The sequence below is a fragment of the Chenopodium quinoa genome, unplaced genomic scaffold (assembly GCF_001683475.1).
Source record: "Chenopodium quinoa cultivar QQ74 unplaced genomic scaffold, ASM168347v1, whole genome shotgun sequence".
Classification (NCBI taxonomy): Eukaryota; Viridiplantae; Streptophyta; class Magnoliopsida; order Caryophyllales; family Amaranthaceae; genus Chenopodium; species Chenopodium quinoa.
The window spans coordinates 2,094,572-2,112,607 of record NW_018743218.1 but is presented as its reverse complement, the minus strand read 5'-3'; the positions used below and the strand labels follow the sequence as shown (position 1 = coordinate 2,112,607).

The 18,036-nt window shown below is 34.7% G+C and overlaps 1 protein-coding gene across 2 annotated transcripts; it reads left to right on the top strand.

Moving 5' to 3' along the window:
- The first annotated feature begins 3,825 nt into the window (after positions 1–3,825).
- LOC110734733 lies at positions 3,826–16,463 on the top strand. Of its 2 annotated transcripts, none has more exons than XM_021914877.1 (5): positions 3,826–4,443; positions 10,929–11,029; positions 13,752–13,859; positions 13,968–14,069; positions 16,116–16,463. In XM_021914877.1, exons 1-5 carry the CDS (start codon positions 4,203–4,205, stop codon positions 16,284–16,286), a joined length of 723 nt encoding a protein of 240 aa, XP_021770569.1. In that variant the 5' UTR covers positions 3,826–4,202; the 3' UTR covers positions 16,287–16,463. The 2 variants fall into 2 exon arrangements, with proteins under 2 accessions (XP_021770569.1, XP_021770568.1); XM_021914876.1 differs by having other exon boundaries at positions 3,831–4,443; positions 13,746–13,859.
- Positions 16,464–18,036: the final 1,573 nt, after the last annotated feature.

Sequence of the window (18,036 nt, the reverse complement as noted above, 5' to 3'; positions counted from 1 at the left end):
ATCTTTTCAGTGTTAAGTACATCAGTGTCTAGTATCTAATATTTTCTTTTCAGTGTTGGGTACATCAATTCTTTTTCAGTGTAATGTAAATTAATGTACATCTTTTGCAGTGATATATCAAAGTGAACTGATGGGTTTAGTCAGATCAATAATAATTATATGTTAATACATATAAAGCGTATAATACGATTTTAAGACAGGACATGTAATTAACTTATTTTTTTTTTATTAATAATGACATTATAATATAACTTCTTTCATATCCTAAATCAACAACACATTAAAAATTGCCAAAATAAAAATCGGACCTTAGTACTTAAAACAGAAAATTAAAAAAGAAATTATTTGAAATCAAGCAACATTAAAACTATAATCAACCATACACTAATACATCAGTCTGAAGGGAACAACTTCTTCAACAAATTGCTCCTTAGTTCTTGATCTTCCAAAGATAAGTTTGGCTTTGAATTGAGGTGTTTAAATAACTCCATATTAATTTTTCTTTGCTTCCTTGCTTCTTTCTCCTTTTCTAGTTGCAACCTTGTAAGTTCCACTTGATTTTCAGATTTCCTTCTAAGGTTCATGTTCTGGGCAGTTTCCAACCACTGCTACCATGCTCCAAGTGACATGTTTGCCATCTTGCTCTTTCCTTTTTTTGCTAGATTCGTTGCTAGAAGGGAAGCCAGAGGCACCAATATCACCACTGGTTGGTGATTCTGAGTTTGATGAAGATGAGTAGTTGCCATCTTCATTGACACGTGATCTCTTTGAGTCACTTCCTTGACTGGATGTCTTTTGCTTGCATTTTTGAACAATATCTTCACTTGGTTTCCACGCATCATGTTGTACCAGGATGTCCCAAACATGCTTGTCTTGAAAGGTTTTAGACATCAATGATGTCTTTGTTTTGTCGGCAACATGTATACTATATGTTGCGTTCATAACATCTTCATCATTCTGACCACTTCCCCTTCTTGATTCAGCGTGAGCATGTGAACCACAAAATTTAGAACATGAAGCATTGATCCTTCTCCAACGGTTTTTAAGTTGCTCCGAACCCCTCATTTTCAACAAATTTTCTTGTGTTACCCCGTCAGTACCTTCTTCGAAACACCTTTGTTTGTATAGTCTAACATTATTATACATTTCCTCAATTTTCCTCCAAAAAACATCCCCCTTTTGGTTAGTGTTAGTTCTTTTTTTATTTTAACTAACCTCAAGTCAAGCCTTCACAAGAACCACTTCTTCAACTTTTGACCAAAACTTTGTTTTTCCATCTGGATTGCCTCCTTTATGACCTCTTTCAATGCCTTCGACTTCTCCAACTTCTGGTTCATTGTCGTCATCTGATGCGTTCGATTTGTATGAGCAATCGAAACTCAGAAATGCACCATCACCTTGTAACATAGGAAAATGTTGGGACATGGGAAATGCCGAATCACCTTGAGAGATTTAAATATTCTCAAAAGATGGGATAACATTTTGAGAATATGAATAATTAGGATTTTGTGGTGGTTGAAAAGGAAAAGAGTGAAAATACTTGGATTTGAGAAATTGAGATTTTGTGAACCATAATTAAAAATTGTTGAAAATTTGTATCTAAATCTGAGTTGAGATCAATTGGAAGGTTAGAATAGTAAGGTTGAAGATTTGGATTATTTTGGGGTTGTAATGAGTTTTGAGATTTTGTGGGTTTTTTTTTCCTATTGGATTTTGGAATATTCATCTCTACACAATTTGATTTACAAGAGAGTAATATTCACTTTCATAAAAATTGTTTCAAAATACCTCAATATTGGGCTCATTTTATAAAGGAAAAAATAATAGAGCTGTTGGTATTTTTTTTTTAGAATTATATTTTAAAAATTACGGCCGTTATAAAAATTACAACGATTATAAATTTAGAATAAATCTTAGTCAATGATCAAATAAATGGGTGTCACAATTTCCTTGTGCCACGTCATCATGGGTAGACATGAAAACCATGAAGTTGCAATATTTTATTCCATGACCACATGCAAATAACCGATTATTCCTATAACTTGGTTATTGCAAATTTTCCCCAAAATTTCTCTCCATTTTTTTTTATTTTATTATTTTTACACTTTCTCTCTCCCATTAACCAACCCCAAAGGTTAACGACTGTGCATGCTCTCATATACTATTTTATTCTTTTACCTAAAATTATGTGTCAAAGGTTATGGGACACTTAAAAAAAAAGAGGAGTATTTTTTTTATACATATCATGTCGCATGACTTTTTATTATAAATCAATTTTTAATAAAATAAAAATAAAAAGAAGTTTAGTTCATCTCAGAAGAATAGAGCATAAGTGAAATAAGTCTAATGTGAACCTTATATTTGGGGATTTGTTAAACATCGCCCGCAAATCTCCACATAAAGCCCACAAATTAGACATGATTTGACAATTTTGCCCATTTCTAAAATCGTACCGAAAGTGAACAAATCTCGATCTAACAAATGTGGAGTCGTACTTGGTTGCCCGAGAAAGTGGAGGAGAGGCCAGAGAGGCGAGGGACGCCGGAGATACGTCGTCTTCGACGGAAAACAAGGTGGCGCCTAGTTTGGACGCCGGAACCATGGCAAGGACGTCCAGGCAAGGCGCCACAACCAGTGCACTGGCGTCCAAGCCAGACGCCACAACCAGTGCACTGGCGTCCAGCCCAGGCGCCTCAACCAGTGCACAGGCGTCCAGGCTAGGCGCCACCACCAGTGCACTGGCGTTTCTGCCAGACGCCGCCGTTACCGTTTAATTTTTTTTTTTTTGCCTTTTTTTATTTTTTTTTATTTTTTTTTTTAAAAAAAAAATTGAAAATCCGGAATTCTATTAAAAACAGTTTTTTTTTAAAAAATTATGTTTAATAAATTTATGTTTTGATATAGGATGTGGAAATTTATGTTTTTTATTTGATTTTATAAAAAATATATATACTAGACTTATAAAAAATAACACATAAAATTAATAAATATTAAAAAAAATCAAACACATTAAAAAAAAATTAGACATAAAACAAAATTATTTAAAAGTAACACAAATTTTCTGATTTTCCAAAAAAAAAAAAAAAATTAAAAAAAAAAAATCGAGCGAAGGTGGGGCGCCTGGCAAGGACGCCCACCCACTGGCGGTGGCGCCAGATCCGGCAGCCATAGCCAGTGGGCAGGCGCCTGGTTTGGACGCCTCTACCGTTGGCTGGGCTTCCAAGCCACACGCCACGCCACCGACACTGGCTGCCGGAGCTAGCGCCACCGCCAGTGGGTGGGCGTCCTGGCCAGGCGCCCCACCTTCGCCGCTTATTATTATTTTTTTTAAATAATTTAAATAATTACCTTGCCACCAAGTCGCCGCCTTTCCTCCGCTGTCACCGCCGCCACCTCTTTCCCTTGCCGCTTTTAGAAAGATGTAGTGAGTGGTTTTTTTTTAAAAACAAAAAGGGCAATAAGGTCACTTCAATACAAATTTGTGGGTTTTATGTGGAGATTTGCGGGCGATGTTTAGCGATTCACTATATTTGACCGGGGAAGTAGTAATGCATGAATGTTATGTATTTGTAAATACATAACAATGATTAAAATATTCTACAAACACATGGTAGAGAGAGAAAAAAAGAGAGAGATAGGAAGAGAGAGGTCTGTAGGTGGACCCTAGTTATTTTTTGATCAGATTGTCTCACGTGATGGGGGACCACATGTTGATTGTTCCACTGAAAGCTTATAAATACCATTGAATTTTCAGTGATACTGTTTATGCATAAATATAGTACAACTGAATGCATATATAATACCACTATATGCAAATATAGTATCACCGTATGTTTAGTGATATTATTTGATCAATCAATGATACCAAAATATACATTCGTTTGTACATACGTGCTATTACATAAACGCTCTTTATTATGCATTTCTACATGCATAACAGTGCTCCCTTTAAAATCTCTGTCTTTCACCATTTAGTTACTCTCCATCTCCTGTCAAAAAAAAAAAAAAAAAAAAAAAAAGTTACTCTCATGTGTGACCTTGACCCACGTGTGACCTTTCCCTCCTCCCTCCTGCTTGTGTGGCGTCCATCATCCTCCGTATCCAGCCATTTTAGATTCCATTTTCTCCATATTTTTAATATCTTCCTTCTAAAACTTCATCTGTAAATTCCTTTCTTCTTAACTTTATTTCTCCATTCTCCAATGGCGGAAACTTCTGCACTGTATTTATCTGGATCTTCATTTCTAACCATTTCTCGAAGCTTCCGTCAATTCTCTCCTTCCTCCTCTACTAACATTCATCATCAACCTTTCTCCTTCTTCATTCCACCTCTTATTTCATCTCGATTTTTCCGATTGACAGCCAAAGCTTCTTCTGATAATCCTTTTGACTTTGACTATGGATCGTATCCGTGGGACCCTCAATCGATTGATTCCGATTCTGGTAAATCAGTTATTTACTGTTCATTTGCCTCATTTTGAGAAATTTATTTAAGTAATAATTATATGATTGAATTTATTTCTGCTTTGGGTTATTCGAATTCAGGGAATTTAATGGTATTTCTTTGATTCTACAACTTTGTTTGAATTCTGAATATAAGTTAGAAATTTGTTACCTCTAGTAGATTTTTGAATATGGGTACTTTGAATTAATGATATTTGGGTTTTTGTAATATCAGGGACTAAGATTTATTGCTAGTATTTTGCTAGTGTGTTAAGTTACTTTAGTGTTTAAACTTTTTTAGGAAAAACTTTAGTGTTTAAAGTAGTTGGCAGAAGTTATGTACTTTAAAGTTTTGCGTGTACAATGCTAAGCGTAGGTTCAATGTAAGGAGGTAATTGGGTTTGGCAATGTATTGCCACGTTCATTTTCGGCTTTCTAGGCTTGTTTAGCTCGATCCTGCTTCCGTGAAAGTTTGATCTTTCTATTGATTTCAAGTACTTGTTTAAGCTTGAAGCTCGCTTGTCTATGCATTGAGGTGGTCTTATGATTTCATGAATGAGTTTTTTTTTTTGGTTTAATTTTGTGGCTGGCTTAATCACTTGAACTCATTAGATAACTTTATACCTTAAAAACCTGCCTTACTTGATGAATTAGCCTAAGATTAATAATATGTAGTACGGACTGCGGAGTACAAGTATTTGGACTAGATTAGTACCTAAACACTGGGATTTCAAAAAGGGGAACCTAAAGTCCTTGATATTTTATGCTACCTAGTTTCCTAATGATGCATCAGATATGTCCAAAAAGGGTACAAGGGCATGGATTAAATTATTATGGCCTCTTAAAGCTGATTGCTGTTGGGTTTTAGTTTGCTACAAAATATATTTAGAGGAATTAACTTGGATCATTTAAAAGTTTTGGCAGCTTTAAGTGGTTTTTTGGACGAACTTAGTCAAACTTAAATGAGATTGTGAAGTCAAATACTCCGTAAATGATCACTGGGTTGATTAAGATAATTTTATTGATATAGGCTTTGTTCTCGATCTTCACTTTATTTTTGCTGAAGTGAAATCTAAACTGAAATTATTTTTGCTTTGAAGTTAAATTAATTTAGGGGATATTCTCAATGGTAACCCCCTATTATTGCTACGCACCAATGGTAACCCTCTTTTTTTTTTGGATTATACAAAATGACACTACTTTTCTTTTTTCTCCTAAAGATGACATTAATGATGGTGTTTTAACATAAAATAGTCAATTAAAATTAACTATGGTTAGTTATTTTTTTTTAAAGAAAAAAAGAAAAACATTTAGAAAAATTAACTACCACAACCATCAATCCACACCACCATCTCCACCGGCCAACCACCGCCATATCCCTTCCCCTTTACTGCCGGCGACCCCAACTACCCGACCACCTAGACTCTAGACCGCCGAACACAGACGACCCATTCACTGTGTTCATAGTCGACCCACCTGCAATAATCTCACTTCACTCGCTGAAACCTAATCGGAAAAGGGTGGGATTCGTCGACGAGGCAGGGGAGGGGCTAGGTGGGGGTTAAATTGATGTTAGCAGCTGCCATTGTGGTCGAAATTATGGTGACTGAATTGTTGATTGCAAAGGGAGATTAGGGTGAAGACGGTGGTAATTGGTAAAATTCGAATTGGTGACGGTTTTAAGGTGAGCTGGGAAGTGGCCAGCGTTGATTGGTGGCGAATTGACGACTGTAGGTGGCGAATTGGTGGAGCAATTGGTGATGTGTGGGTTGCCGGAGGTTGGGCGGCTGTAGGTTGTTGCGTTGTGGTGTGATGTGGCTCGGTGGTTGGGTGCGAGGAGTTGATAGATGTAAGGGGGCTGATGAGGTGCGCAGGCTAGGCGTTTTAAAAGGTGCGGCAGCGGGAGATGGGAGGCGGGGAGGTGGCAGGGGTTGGGGCTGGGTGGGGGACTGGGGTTCACGTGTAGAATCGTCGCCGGAATAAGTGGGGTCATCGGATGTGGTTGGGGTGGTGGGGGTTCACGGGTAGGGTTGCCGAAATGGATGTATTGGGTGGGTTCACCAGCTAGGGTGGGGGCTAGTGGGTTTCGGCGGCAGGGGTTGGCTGGAGGTGGAAGGTTAGTGTGAGGTGGTGGATGTTGGGCTGTGGGGTTGGGGGGCTGGCAGAGTAGATTTTTTTATTTTTTATAAATAAAATCTGGTAAATAAAAGGGGGCATTTTTGTCATTTGCTATTGTGGTTAACCATGGTTTAATTTTATGTTAAAACACCATCATTAATGTCATCATTAGGAGAAAAAAGATAACTAAGGTCATTTCGTATAATCCCAAAAAAGGGAGGTTACCGTTGGTGCGTAGCAATTGTAGGGGGTTACCATTGAGAATATCCCTTAATTTTATTGAACTGAAATTATTTTTACAGATTCTCTATTATTAATTCTTCTTTACAGTTACTAATTTGAATTTATTTTTTTCCTGAATCGAACTTATTTTTATTGAACTGAAATTATTTTTACTAAATATCATTTTTTAAGGTGAAAAGAATAGGGCCTAAACGAGCTATAAAAGCCGTATAAGTTGGGTTAATTTGTTGGAAAGTTGAACTTGAATGATCGTTGGATGAAATTAAGGTATATTGGTAAGCAAAACATTTTTGTTTGGATTTTGGTGCTAAGGCATAAAAATATACAGTTAGGGGCCTTGTAAATTCTTTGGTAATGGAATCACAAGGATTATAAAGGAAGGGAAAATAAGAGGAATAAAATAATTATATCTTCTAGTGTTTGGTGCTATTATATTACTTCCTTTCCCTACCTATAAATCCTATGTAATTCTTACAGCTAAACATTAGAAATCCATGTAACTCCTTTTCATATTTTTACATCTAAATCCTCTATACCAAACATGGTTAGTGCCTAGCTATTTAAATTGAACTTTCCTTAGCTTAGCATATTCACAGCAAGCTGGACTAATATACAATTCGATCATGACATATCAAGTCTTGAAGTGTGACATATCATGACATATTCACTCACACATTATGTCCTCACCTCTTTTATACTTGCCCTACTTTTCATAAAATATGAATTACGGAATAATATTGTGGAATGACTAGCACTTTGTTTGAATAGAAAGAAATGGAAGGAAAAGAAGAGGAGAAGGGAAGAGAAAGGGAGGAGGACAATTTCTCTTGTTTAGGTAAAGGATTGAAGGAGGGATCATTTCCCTCTCTCTTTAATAAGCATAATCCCTCCAAAGTTGGAGGATTTGGAGGTAAAATGAAGCTCATCTTTCCCCTCCCTTTCCTCTTCTTTTCCTCCCCTTCATTTCTTTCCTTCTTTGTTATCCAAACTAAGCGTAAAGTTACAATGATTGTAAGTGCGCAAGCCATGACAATCGATGGTTTTTCCACTTTGGATTATAGATGTATGTTTAAGTTTTCCATTTTTCTACTTCCTTTGTTTCTCAATACATGCAACAAGTTTACTTTTAATGAGCGTATAATAAAGTCAACTTGTTGCATGTATTACCCGTAAAAAAAAAGAAAAAAAAAAAAACATTGTTGCATGTATTAAGAAACAAAGAAAGGATTACGCTGTAAAACTTTTGTAGATGGACTTTAGCTAAGTTAGAAGATATCAATCTACTAACATTGTTAAAGTCCATCTCATGATAGGAAATGAGGTGCTTTCTTCTTTACTAAAGGTTTAGATTAGCAATTAGCTACCATGGAGAAATCTAGAGTGTCATAGCGCAAAACAAAATGGTGCATCATGTATAAATATACAGCTCTCTTTTTTATTTACTCCCTCTGTTTTTTTTATATGCATCTAATATATAATTGTAAGTGGGTGAATAATTTATTATACGTAGTAGTAAAAGTAAGATGGGGATCATGAAAGAGAAAATATGTGAGAGACAGTAGATGCTTTTATTATTTAAGTAGGGACCATGAAGAGAGAGAAATGATAAAATAATTTAAGTGGTGTTTAAAGTAAGAGAGAAAAATGATAAAATATAGTATAAAATTACCAAATATAGAAGTGATGCATTTAAAATAAAATCCATAAAAGGGAAATGATGCATTTAAAAAAAACGGAGGGAATATTTTAAGTGCCTTAGTTCGATCAAACATGTATACCAATGTGAAACTTTGACCAATAATTTCTTTAACTATCAAAAAGTATCATTTCAAAAAAAAAATTGCACTATAAGTCCATAAAACCATATATTTCTTTCGTTCCAAATTAGATGACACGTTTTGTTTATCACGTTTGGCAATACAAAAAATTCAATTGAAAATATCTTTAATTATACTATTATTAAAAAAAAAAAAAAACTAAAAATTGAATTGTAATTATGTACACATTAAAAAACTATAACAAGATCCTACATGACTATGTTTTTTCATATCTATAAATCACAAACGCTAGTCAAAGTAAAGTTTATGAATAGTGTAAAAGGTCAAAACGTATCATCTAATTTGGAACAGAGGAGGTATAATTTTATGGATTTATAGAGCAATTTTGTGTGGAAAGTCTCATGTCAATTTCGTGGTTGATAAGCATTAACATGGACATGGACATTGACATGAGACTTTCTTTACAAATTGCACTATAAATCCATAAAATTACCTTTGTTTATTACTCTCTACCAAATAGGGGATGAGAGAGAGAGTGAGAGAGAGAGAGAGAGCTGCTTCTTGCGCTTCTTGCGAGCTTCTCGTTTCCTTCTTTTTCTTTAGATTACAAAGTTGGCTCGTCATGCATGTTTCTGCTCCATACATGTTCTTTCTTTTATGATACCTATCCTTTAGAGGGCAAGAGGTAGTTCTTGACTAAATTGTGAAAAATAACAATTGAAATAAAGTTAAAATTGATCAAAGTAGTCTAGTTTCATTTTAGGATAATATGACAATTTTTCCGAACCATTAGTGGCCTTTCAAAAACTAATCCTACATCTTGATTAACTCAAACAGCACTAACAAGTGTGTCATCATTCTGGAAATAGACCAATCTTACTAGTTAGTGGTTACCTTTTTTACCTATTATCAAACACTCGTTCTCTCACCAATGCTCACTCTAAAAGTCTAAACCCATCCTCATTAGATCACCTCTTCTGCATGGCTCCATTAAAAATTAATTTTGCTCCTCCTTTTTGTCTCCCCTCCCAATGTCCACAAAAGGCCTATGTTTTGGTCTCAGCCAGATAGACTCTTTTGTTTGTGTCAATTTCTTAAATTATGGTGGATGGTTTTGGAGAATCATGAATCTTGATGTCAGTTTTCTGTCAACAGTTTGCAGCGGTGTTACACGATTATGGATCTGATGAAGATGATTGGTTTATAGTTTTATAAGATTGTGGGATGATAAAAACAGTTCGGGTTGCTGGAATGGTGACAGCATTATTGTAAGTGGCAAGGGAGGGTTTGAAAAAAAAAAAGAGGAGGGAGAGGGAAAGAATGCCTTAAAGATTACATTTAAGTAATAAATAAATGAATAAAATCAAAGTGAATGGGTTGGCATGTTTTGCTAGAAATGGAGAAGGGATGTAATGGGAGTGGGAAGGGATTGGGGATGGGGAGGGGTTGTGCTTTGACTGGTTTAACAGGCTGTTAAAAACAGGGCTTGATTTGAGAAGGTTGACCAGATAGTTGGAATTATAAAGTTTATCAATAGCTGTGATTAGTTTGAAAGTTATAATTGGGATTGCTCATTTTTTAGCTACATTTCAGAGACAGCTATGTTAATATAAGTGCATCTACTGAAAGTGTAAATGTTTATTCTTCATTTTGATCTTCTTTGTCAAGTAAATTGTTGTTCTCTTACAGGACTAAGCAGGAAAAACGTTGTTCACATATAGCTTATTTATTTATTTATATTTTTTATATTTTAGTTTTTAATCTCAGAAGAGGAGCCCTTAAAAGGGAGCTCGTGTTTGAAATAATAGTTGTTAAATAGGATGAGTTTTGGAGGTTTATGACTTTATGATGTAACTGTTGATCTTCTTTCATTCTATATATGAACTGATTCTCATATGGTTCGGAGCAATTATCCTTATTTACTGGGGGTTTGGTGATATTAAAGACTGGGAATAATGCTTTGAGTGTCATTTGTGCAGAAAGTTTTTATCTCATAATCATCTGCAAATTGTATGGATTAGCCTTTTTTTCTGATACAAAGTAGTTTCCTTCTGCTTTGCATATTTGCTTTAATGGCATTGTGTAATGTTACTGGCCTTGAGCAGTCTGATTAACATCCTTTTAACCATGTTTCCAATTTAAGATATTGTACTTTCTGTTCAAATAATAACTCAAGAGAATACTGTCTTTGTATAATAAGTACTATGGTATTTTAGTCTAATGCCCTCTTTGCCAGAAATATATCAGAAAATTGCCTTTTTTGCCAGAAATATATCAGATATAAGCACTTCTGAAACTTACCAAACTTCAAAACTGACTTCTGTTGAAATTTGAGTTAATGTATAGGTATTCAGTGGGTTCGTGAGGACACAATCACAATGCTCACTGCAGATGGGCTCATACAACTTGGAGGTTCTTTGGTACCCCGGCGTATTTCTCCATCAGAGGTATGCCTTGCTTTGGGAAAGACTTGCTTGATTTCCTATTTTCATTTAAAATGATGTATTTAACCAAAGACTTAGGTAGCAAGAGGATCATTTTAGTATGAGTTTGATACAGAGTAAGCAAGAAGTTGACTTGTGGTTGGGTTGGAATAGATTTTATTATGTCGGGCTTTATGCTTAAGCTTACAAACCTTATTTTAATGACTGTTTATCATTATGATTGATGATTTTTAAGCCTGAAGCTTTCATGAATGAAGGAAGTCTTGTTAATTAATTACAACGATAATTGGAATTGATCAATAATTAGTCGTAGCTGGTCTATTTATTACAAAGTATATCCTTTTGTATCACATGATCCGATTATGATAAAATTTATTGTTACTTTTAGGATGAGATGTGACTTTAAAATTTTAATTGATAATTTACAACAATATTTTGTAATTCTTATGAATGATACATTATATACTTACTATTAAGAAATAAGAAATGTAAAGTTGCTTCTATCACAAAAGACCAGAGATGTAAGGATGCAAAATGAAAATGAAGTATCCACTATTAAAGCAATAACATACTCTCTTTGTTTCACTATGAATGTCATGTACGATTGTGCTCCTTAAATCTTTATGTTTTTTTATGTAGTATTCCACTTTTACATATTTTCATTCTTTTCTAGATTTTTAATATGCATGAATAGTAGGAGATTCTTTGAAGCTTTTAGAAAATATTATCGGTTAAACACACAACTAATGATACTGTATGAAAAGCTAAAGGGAAATTCTACATGATGGCCTCCAGGCTTCAAGTTTTTATGTAGTGACAAGGCTAAAAAAAACATTCTACAAAGTAATTCCAAACTTTAACAAATTCTATCTAATTTATTTCATTAATTAGTGGCTAACCCATAACTGGTGGCTAACCAATGTTGACTTAAAGTTAGAATTTTTTTTTAATAATCAAATAATTTTATAAATAAAATAAAAAAAAAAAACACCTTTCCCCACAAGCCAGCCACCCCTCCCCTACCATTAACCTTTCACTGTTTCATCCCAAAAAATGGTTGAAACTTCCTCTTACCACAAGAGAAGGAAATTATAACCAAGGAATGACAATTCAAACACAATGGTGTAGAAAGATTAAGCTCACTTCTAGACACCCCTTTTGATCGAAATTCTCTCTCTTCTCCCTTTCAAATCCGCCACCGCAACCTCTTTCTTATCCCAGCGGTGGCGCCACCTCTGGACTCAACTCCTCTACCTCTCCTTCGACGGAGATAACCCACCATGGAATCATGGATGCCTTCCAATGTCGATCCCTCAAGTCGCAGCGAAGATTCATGTGATTCAAAGACATAGTACATGGGTTGGTGGGGAGGGGAAGGCTAATGGCAAGGGAGGGGAAGAGGGTGCGTGGCTGGGTTGGTGGGGAGAGTTAACTTTTTTTTTTTTTAATAAAATTATTTAAATATTAAAAAAAAAAAAAATCCTTACTATAAGTCAACATTGGTTAGCCATCAATTTGGGTTAGCCACTAATTAATGAAAAAGGGTCATTATATAGAATTTGTTAAAGTTGGGAATCGCTTTGTAAAATGTTCTTTTAGCCCTGCCACCACATAGAAAACTTGAAATTTGGAGGTCAACGTGTAGAATTTCCCAAAGCTAAATTATACTAAAACTAAAACTTGATGATGAGTTAACTTTATTATACCGAGCATATGCAATATATAGGTAAAATCTTAGCTAACGATGTTGGTTAAAGTTATGAGGACCAAAATACAATTTTTATGCATTATCAATTTTCATAAAGGGTCTTAATTAAGTGTCCCCAATTTAATTTGCCGAGTATGCCAAATTGCCAATGCAGAAGTTTGACCTATAATATTTTTAATTATCAATAAGTATGAATCATAAAAAGTTGATATTTGAAAACTATATATTGAAACGTATAAGTCACCAAAATTGGTCAAAGTGGAATATGTGAACAGTGTAAAAAGTCGTGCATAAAGTCGTGCATGGAGGGAGTACTAGTGAGTTGTGAAGGTGGCACTTGGTGGCATGCATGTATGATGGCTCAATTTGCTGCTTTCATTGCAGGGGTTGCCCCAAGGGCTTGACCTCCTTCTCATCCAAAAGAGCCCCACGCTAGCTAGATTTGTGAGAGGGCCTCGTAGTCAGACATACTAAAATCTATGCCTTACTAACCAACCTTAAGGCAGTCTTCTAAATCAATACAGATTTGGTATCATCATGACTTGTATCTGTGGCCATTGTTGCTATTGAAATTTGCTATTTGTGGCATTCACCAAGATTACCATTTATTGATGTCTTCTCTCACTTCAGTGTCATACTTTCTCCGTTCTAGTAATATTGCAACAACTGGACTTTTGACTTTTGCATTATTCATCATGCTTGTTTGACCACAAATTATGATTTATACGTAAATTCATATATAATCATGTGGGGTCTTATTAGATTCGTCTTGTAAAATACTTTCACAATATCAACTTTTTATAATTTTTACTCTTATATAATTATAAATATTAACATACAAAATGTGCCTTGGAATGCGTAATTTCATTGTTATTGCGATATTTGTGGAACAGAGGAAGTATATTATTAGTTATTACCTGCTAAGCTGCTATGGTGAAAGTTATATATATGGGATTAAGGCTTTGAATGATTGACTTGGTAAGCTGCTAAAATTGCGGTTTCATAATGTAGAAGCAGGGTAAGGTGAAAGTTCCTTCGAGGTATCAGCGCTTTCAGGAGAGTGATTACATGGATCCAAACCAAAGCCTTTGTCTGGGTGCACTTTTTGATATTGCAGCAACAAATGTGAGGACTGTAGATAGCTACAATTAGCTGTTGAACTGTGACCTGCTGTTAATTTTTCAATGCGATTATGTTGTACTTGAATGATGCTTTTGTAATTAAATTTGTCAGGGGCTTGATATGGGTAGAAGGCTTTGCATCGTTGGCTTTTGTCGTTCAATTGAGATGCTTAGTGATGTTGTTGAGGACAGTGTCCTGGAGCAAGGTGGAGAGGTATGTAACAGTAGAACCTGTTCTATTAATTTTTAATTTAGCTGCTCAGAATTCAAAGTTTCATGCTGTAAAATTTTGATGCACACGTTAAATCTTTGAGCAGCTTCTAATGGCATGATTACGTGATTGTTTAAGATGTTTACAAATAATTCCACACCAAAAGAACCAAAAAATTAAAGGGATACACTCACAAAGAAGTTCTTACACATAACAAATTCTAACCTTTAAGCTAAAGTATGTCTTGTTTGCATTTACCTTAATCACTTTGAACCCGTTATCTATTGAAAAGCTCTTTTCTTAGACAGAAACAAGCATTGTAAAATTGGTCTTTTAGATATAGATCTTCTGAGCTACAAATTACTTGCTCCAATTTTCCCAGGACTTAATAGATGCAATGCTTCGCCTTTTGCACTATTCTTATATTTTACTTAGACAATCATTAGTGATTTATATTTAAGAAAAAGCAGTCCTATGGGATTTATATATTCAATATATCAACTTATTACTTCCCTTCATTTTGGATTAATTGCAATTGTAGGCATCTTACAAAGTCTTAGGAAAATTATAGGGTGGAGACACTTATATATATAGTTTGGGTAAATTTAATTGTTGATAGGAGAGAAATAATAATAATAAAAAAAAAAGTGGGGTTGTTGGCGGAGAGAATTTGAAAAATACCAAGTATTAGTGCATCTAGTATTAGTAGGAAAGAGAAATAATAAAAGTAGTGGGATCTTACAATATAAAGATGTATTGCAGTTAATCAAAAACGGATGAAAATGAAAAGTGTTATGTTTAATACGAAATAGAGGGAGTATTATTTTTTCATTGATAATTAAAAAAATAACAATTTAATTCATGCATCAAAAACTTGAGTATAGAACTGTTGTTGTAAGGGAATACGTGATTGTGCTAGTTTTATGCGATTAGCGATAATTAACAATAACGAAGAAGGAAAACAAGTAAACAACAAAACAAGGAGAATTTACCGCAGTAAACCCGAAAACCGGGAGAAGAACCCACCAATGCACTGTAGAGTAATCTTTGGTGAAGAATAATGTAGTTTATAAGATATATATCTAAGTACCACGAAAGCTCCCATCCCAAATACATCCTTTCCCACACTCAAACCCTAAGTGTTAGGGGTTTTACATTTGAGGTACTCTCTCTCTACATCTTTCTCCATCATCACTCTAATACAATGACTAAACATGAGTATATATATTGCAAGGCATCATTAAACAATCCTATGGTCATTGATAAGCCACGCCACTTAAATCGCAAAACCGTAGAAAACAGGGGCAGGTTCGCCGGCGAACCCACCCTTGGTTTGGAAGAACCTGGCTTGATTCGGGCAAACCAGTAAGCAGGTTTGGCCGAATCTTTTTCCAGTGACTTCCGAGTCATTTTCCCTTTGAGCTCGGGCAAACCATCACCAGGTTTGGACGAACTTTCTAGCAGGGAGATAGCTCTTCGTAAAATGGTCATAACTTTCTCGTTTCTTGTTCAAATCAAGCTTTTGACCAGTCATTGGTAAGATCTTGAGACAAGCTGTCACCTCGAATTTGAATCATTTCAAAATCATTTCTAGATTTTGAGATATGCTCATTTCAAGTCAGCCCTTTGCCATCCATCGTTGCTTAGCACCAAGCAATCAATACATAGCTTAACTCCAAAGCTATGCATCCTTATGCCTTGAACCGTTCTCCACACCTTCCAAACCTAATAGTTGAAACTAAATAAAAGCAGAGGAAGTATGTAGCATCCTCACTGGAAAATTTAGTTGCAGAATTTGCAAATTACTTCCATGTACATGGCTGTCAATATCACTTTGTGTCTTTGTATAAAAATGTCAAAAATGACATTTTGTTTTCTTGTTGGATATATTGTGATGCTATTTATAAAATTTTCTTAATATGATGTATGATAGTACCCCTGCGAGACATGGTTTCAAGTTTGTAATCCTGCTAAGAATGATAATATGTATACGATGCATACTGCACTTTTAAAGTTTATATATGTGATGAAGAGAACTGGACGGTGTAGGTTGTTGTCGCTGAGAAAGCAACAAAGGGTGGATTACAGGAGAAGCTGAGTATGACTGTTGCGGTGCCACTACTTTGGGGTGTTCCTCCTGCTTCCGATACACTCCATCTTGCTGTCAGAAGTGGTGGAGGGATAGTGCAGAAGGTATTTTGGCAGTGGCACTACATGTAAATAAACTGCTGACTTAGTTTGTCTGACGCATCTATTCATCTATTGTGAATTCTGTACATAAGCTTAGAATCTATATATATCTGAAACTGTACATTTGTGTAATCTTTAAAATCTAACATTTGACGGTTGTATAATCATTATTCCTCATTAATTGACATGAATTTCTGGTAAGATTCACAGATTGTTTACTATAAAATTTGCCTTTCATAAGCTCTTAATATGAGAAGTTTTCTGCGTTGCAAACCTAACAACGCTTAGACATTCGCCAACTGACACTCTCTCCTATCCCCCGACTTTGAAATTTTCATTTCATTAGTCTGTTTGCAGTTATTGAGAGGGTTGTCAGCATCAAAATGTCCAGAATGAGTTTATTGTCTAATCAGCATCAAAATATCCCCTAATCAGGCGCTTTTTGTGTTCTTGTAAAGCTGGGTGTTCAATGTTCTGTTTTAGATCTCAGTTACAAGCTGAGCCATTCTCTCTCAGACTCTCCGATGTTAGTCTGTTTTAGAATGGTTTCTTATGTGTCTCGACCTGTTTATCTTGTGCTATGGTATACTTCTTGGCTCTTGCGTAACTTTTTAGTTGATATATTTTGACTTTTGATACTATTCAGACTTCAAAATATGCACAAACTCTTTTGTGATTTATAATTAAGATAAAATATAGTTATGTAAGGTTTGATTAGAATTGTTTCAAGCCATAATATTATGTATGATCTTTTTTTATAATTATTAGTCGTTGATAAATAAAGATTTTAATCGTAAAAGTTGTGTATTGACTAACATGGTAAAATAAATGTATCAACTAGAAAAGAATTAAGGAATTATGAGACTATAGTCGTTGAAATTGGTTTGGATCCCATTGAACCCTTTTGTTTTTCCATTGATGTAATTGTAATTAAAATGAAATTCCATGACTAGGTATCCCTGCTATGTATCCTCTCTTTTTTCTCATCTCTTTTTTCCATGACAAGGTCATAGTTTTCTTGGGGCTTCCACCAACAACAAATCAATGGTAATCCCTTTAATTTAAAATCTTAGGGTTACCTATCTTTTTTTTTTTTTTATTTTTTTTATTTTTTATTTTTTATTGCTAGTGTTCTCTACAATATGATGGGTCATTAAGAGGTAATTCAGGTGACTAAGTCAGGTTCGTTTGAGTCGGTTATATTAAGAACTAGATGAAGCCCTGTTTGTATATTTTAAATTAAAATATTTTTTGTATTTATGTGATAAAATTTATTATTTTATTTCTTGTATGTAGTATATCAATTAATAAGGTCTCTGATATGGCTGGCCACACCATGTGGCCAGCTACCATACCAGAAAATAACGGGATTCATTTGCCAAAAATAACGGGATTCACTTGCCAAAGAAAAACACGTGCTGACTTAATAAAAAGCCCACAATTGCACAAATCCCTAAACAAAAGCCGCCATCAACATCTAAAAATTTACAGATCAAGTTGCACAAACACACAAATTTTGAAAATTTTCATCAACCATAAATTAATTTTTTTTCTTCCAGATCTTTATACTCGAAGCTTTCATGGCTGAAGGATCAGAAATTTTTCCACCTGAATAATCAGAAATTTTTCAACCTGTATCAGTCCAGATTCACAAGAATCTATGGAGATCGAACAAATAGGTGATTCATTAATGAATCTGGATATAGATAACAGAAACAACAATGAATTACAAGGCAACAATCATTTGTTTTTATAATTCTGTATATAAGTAACCTAGATT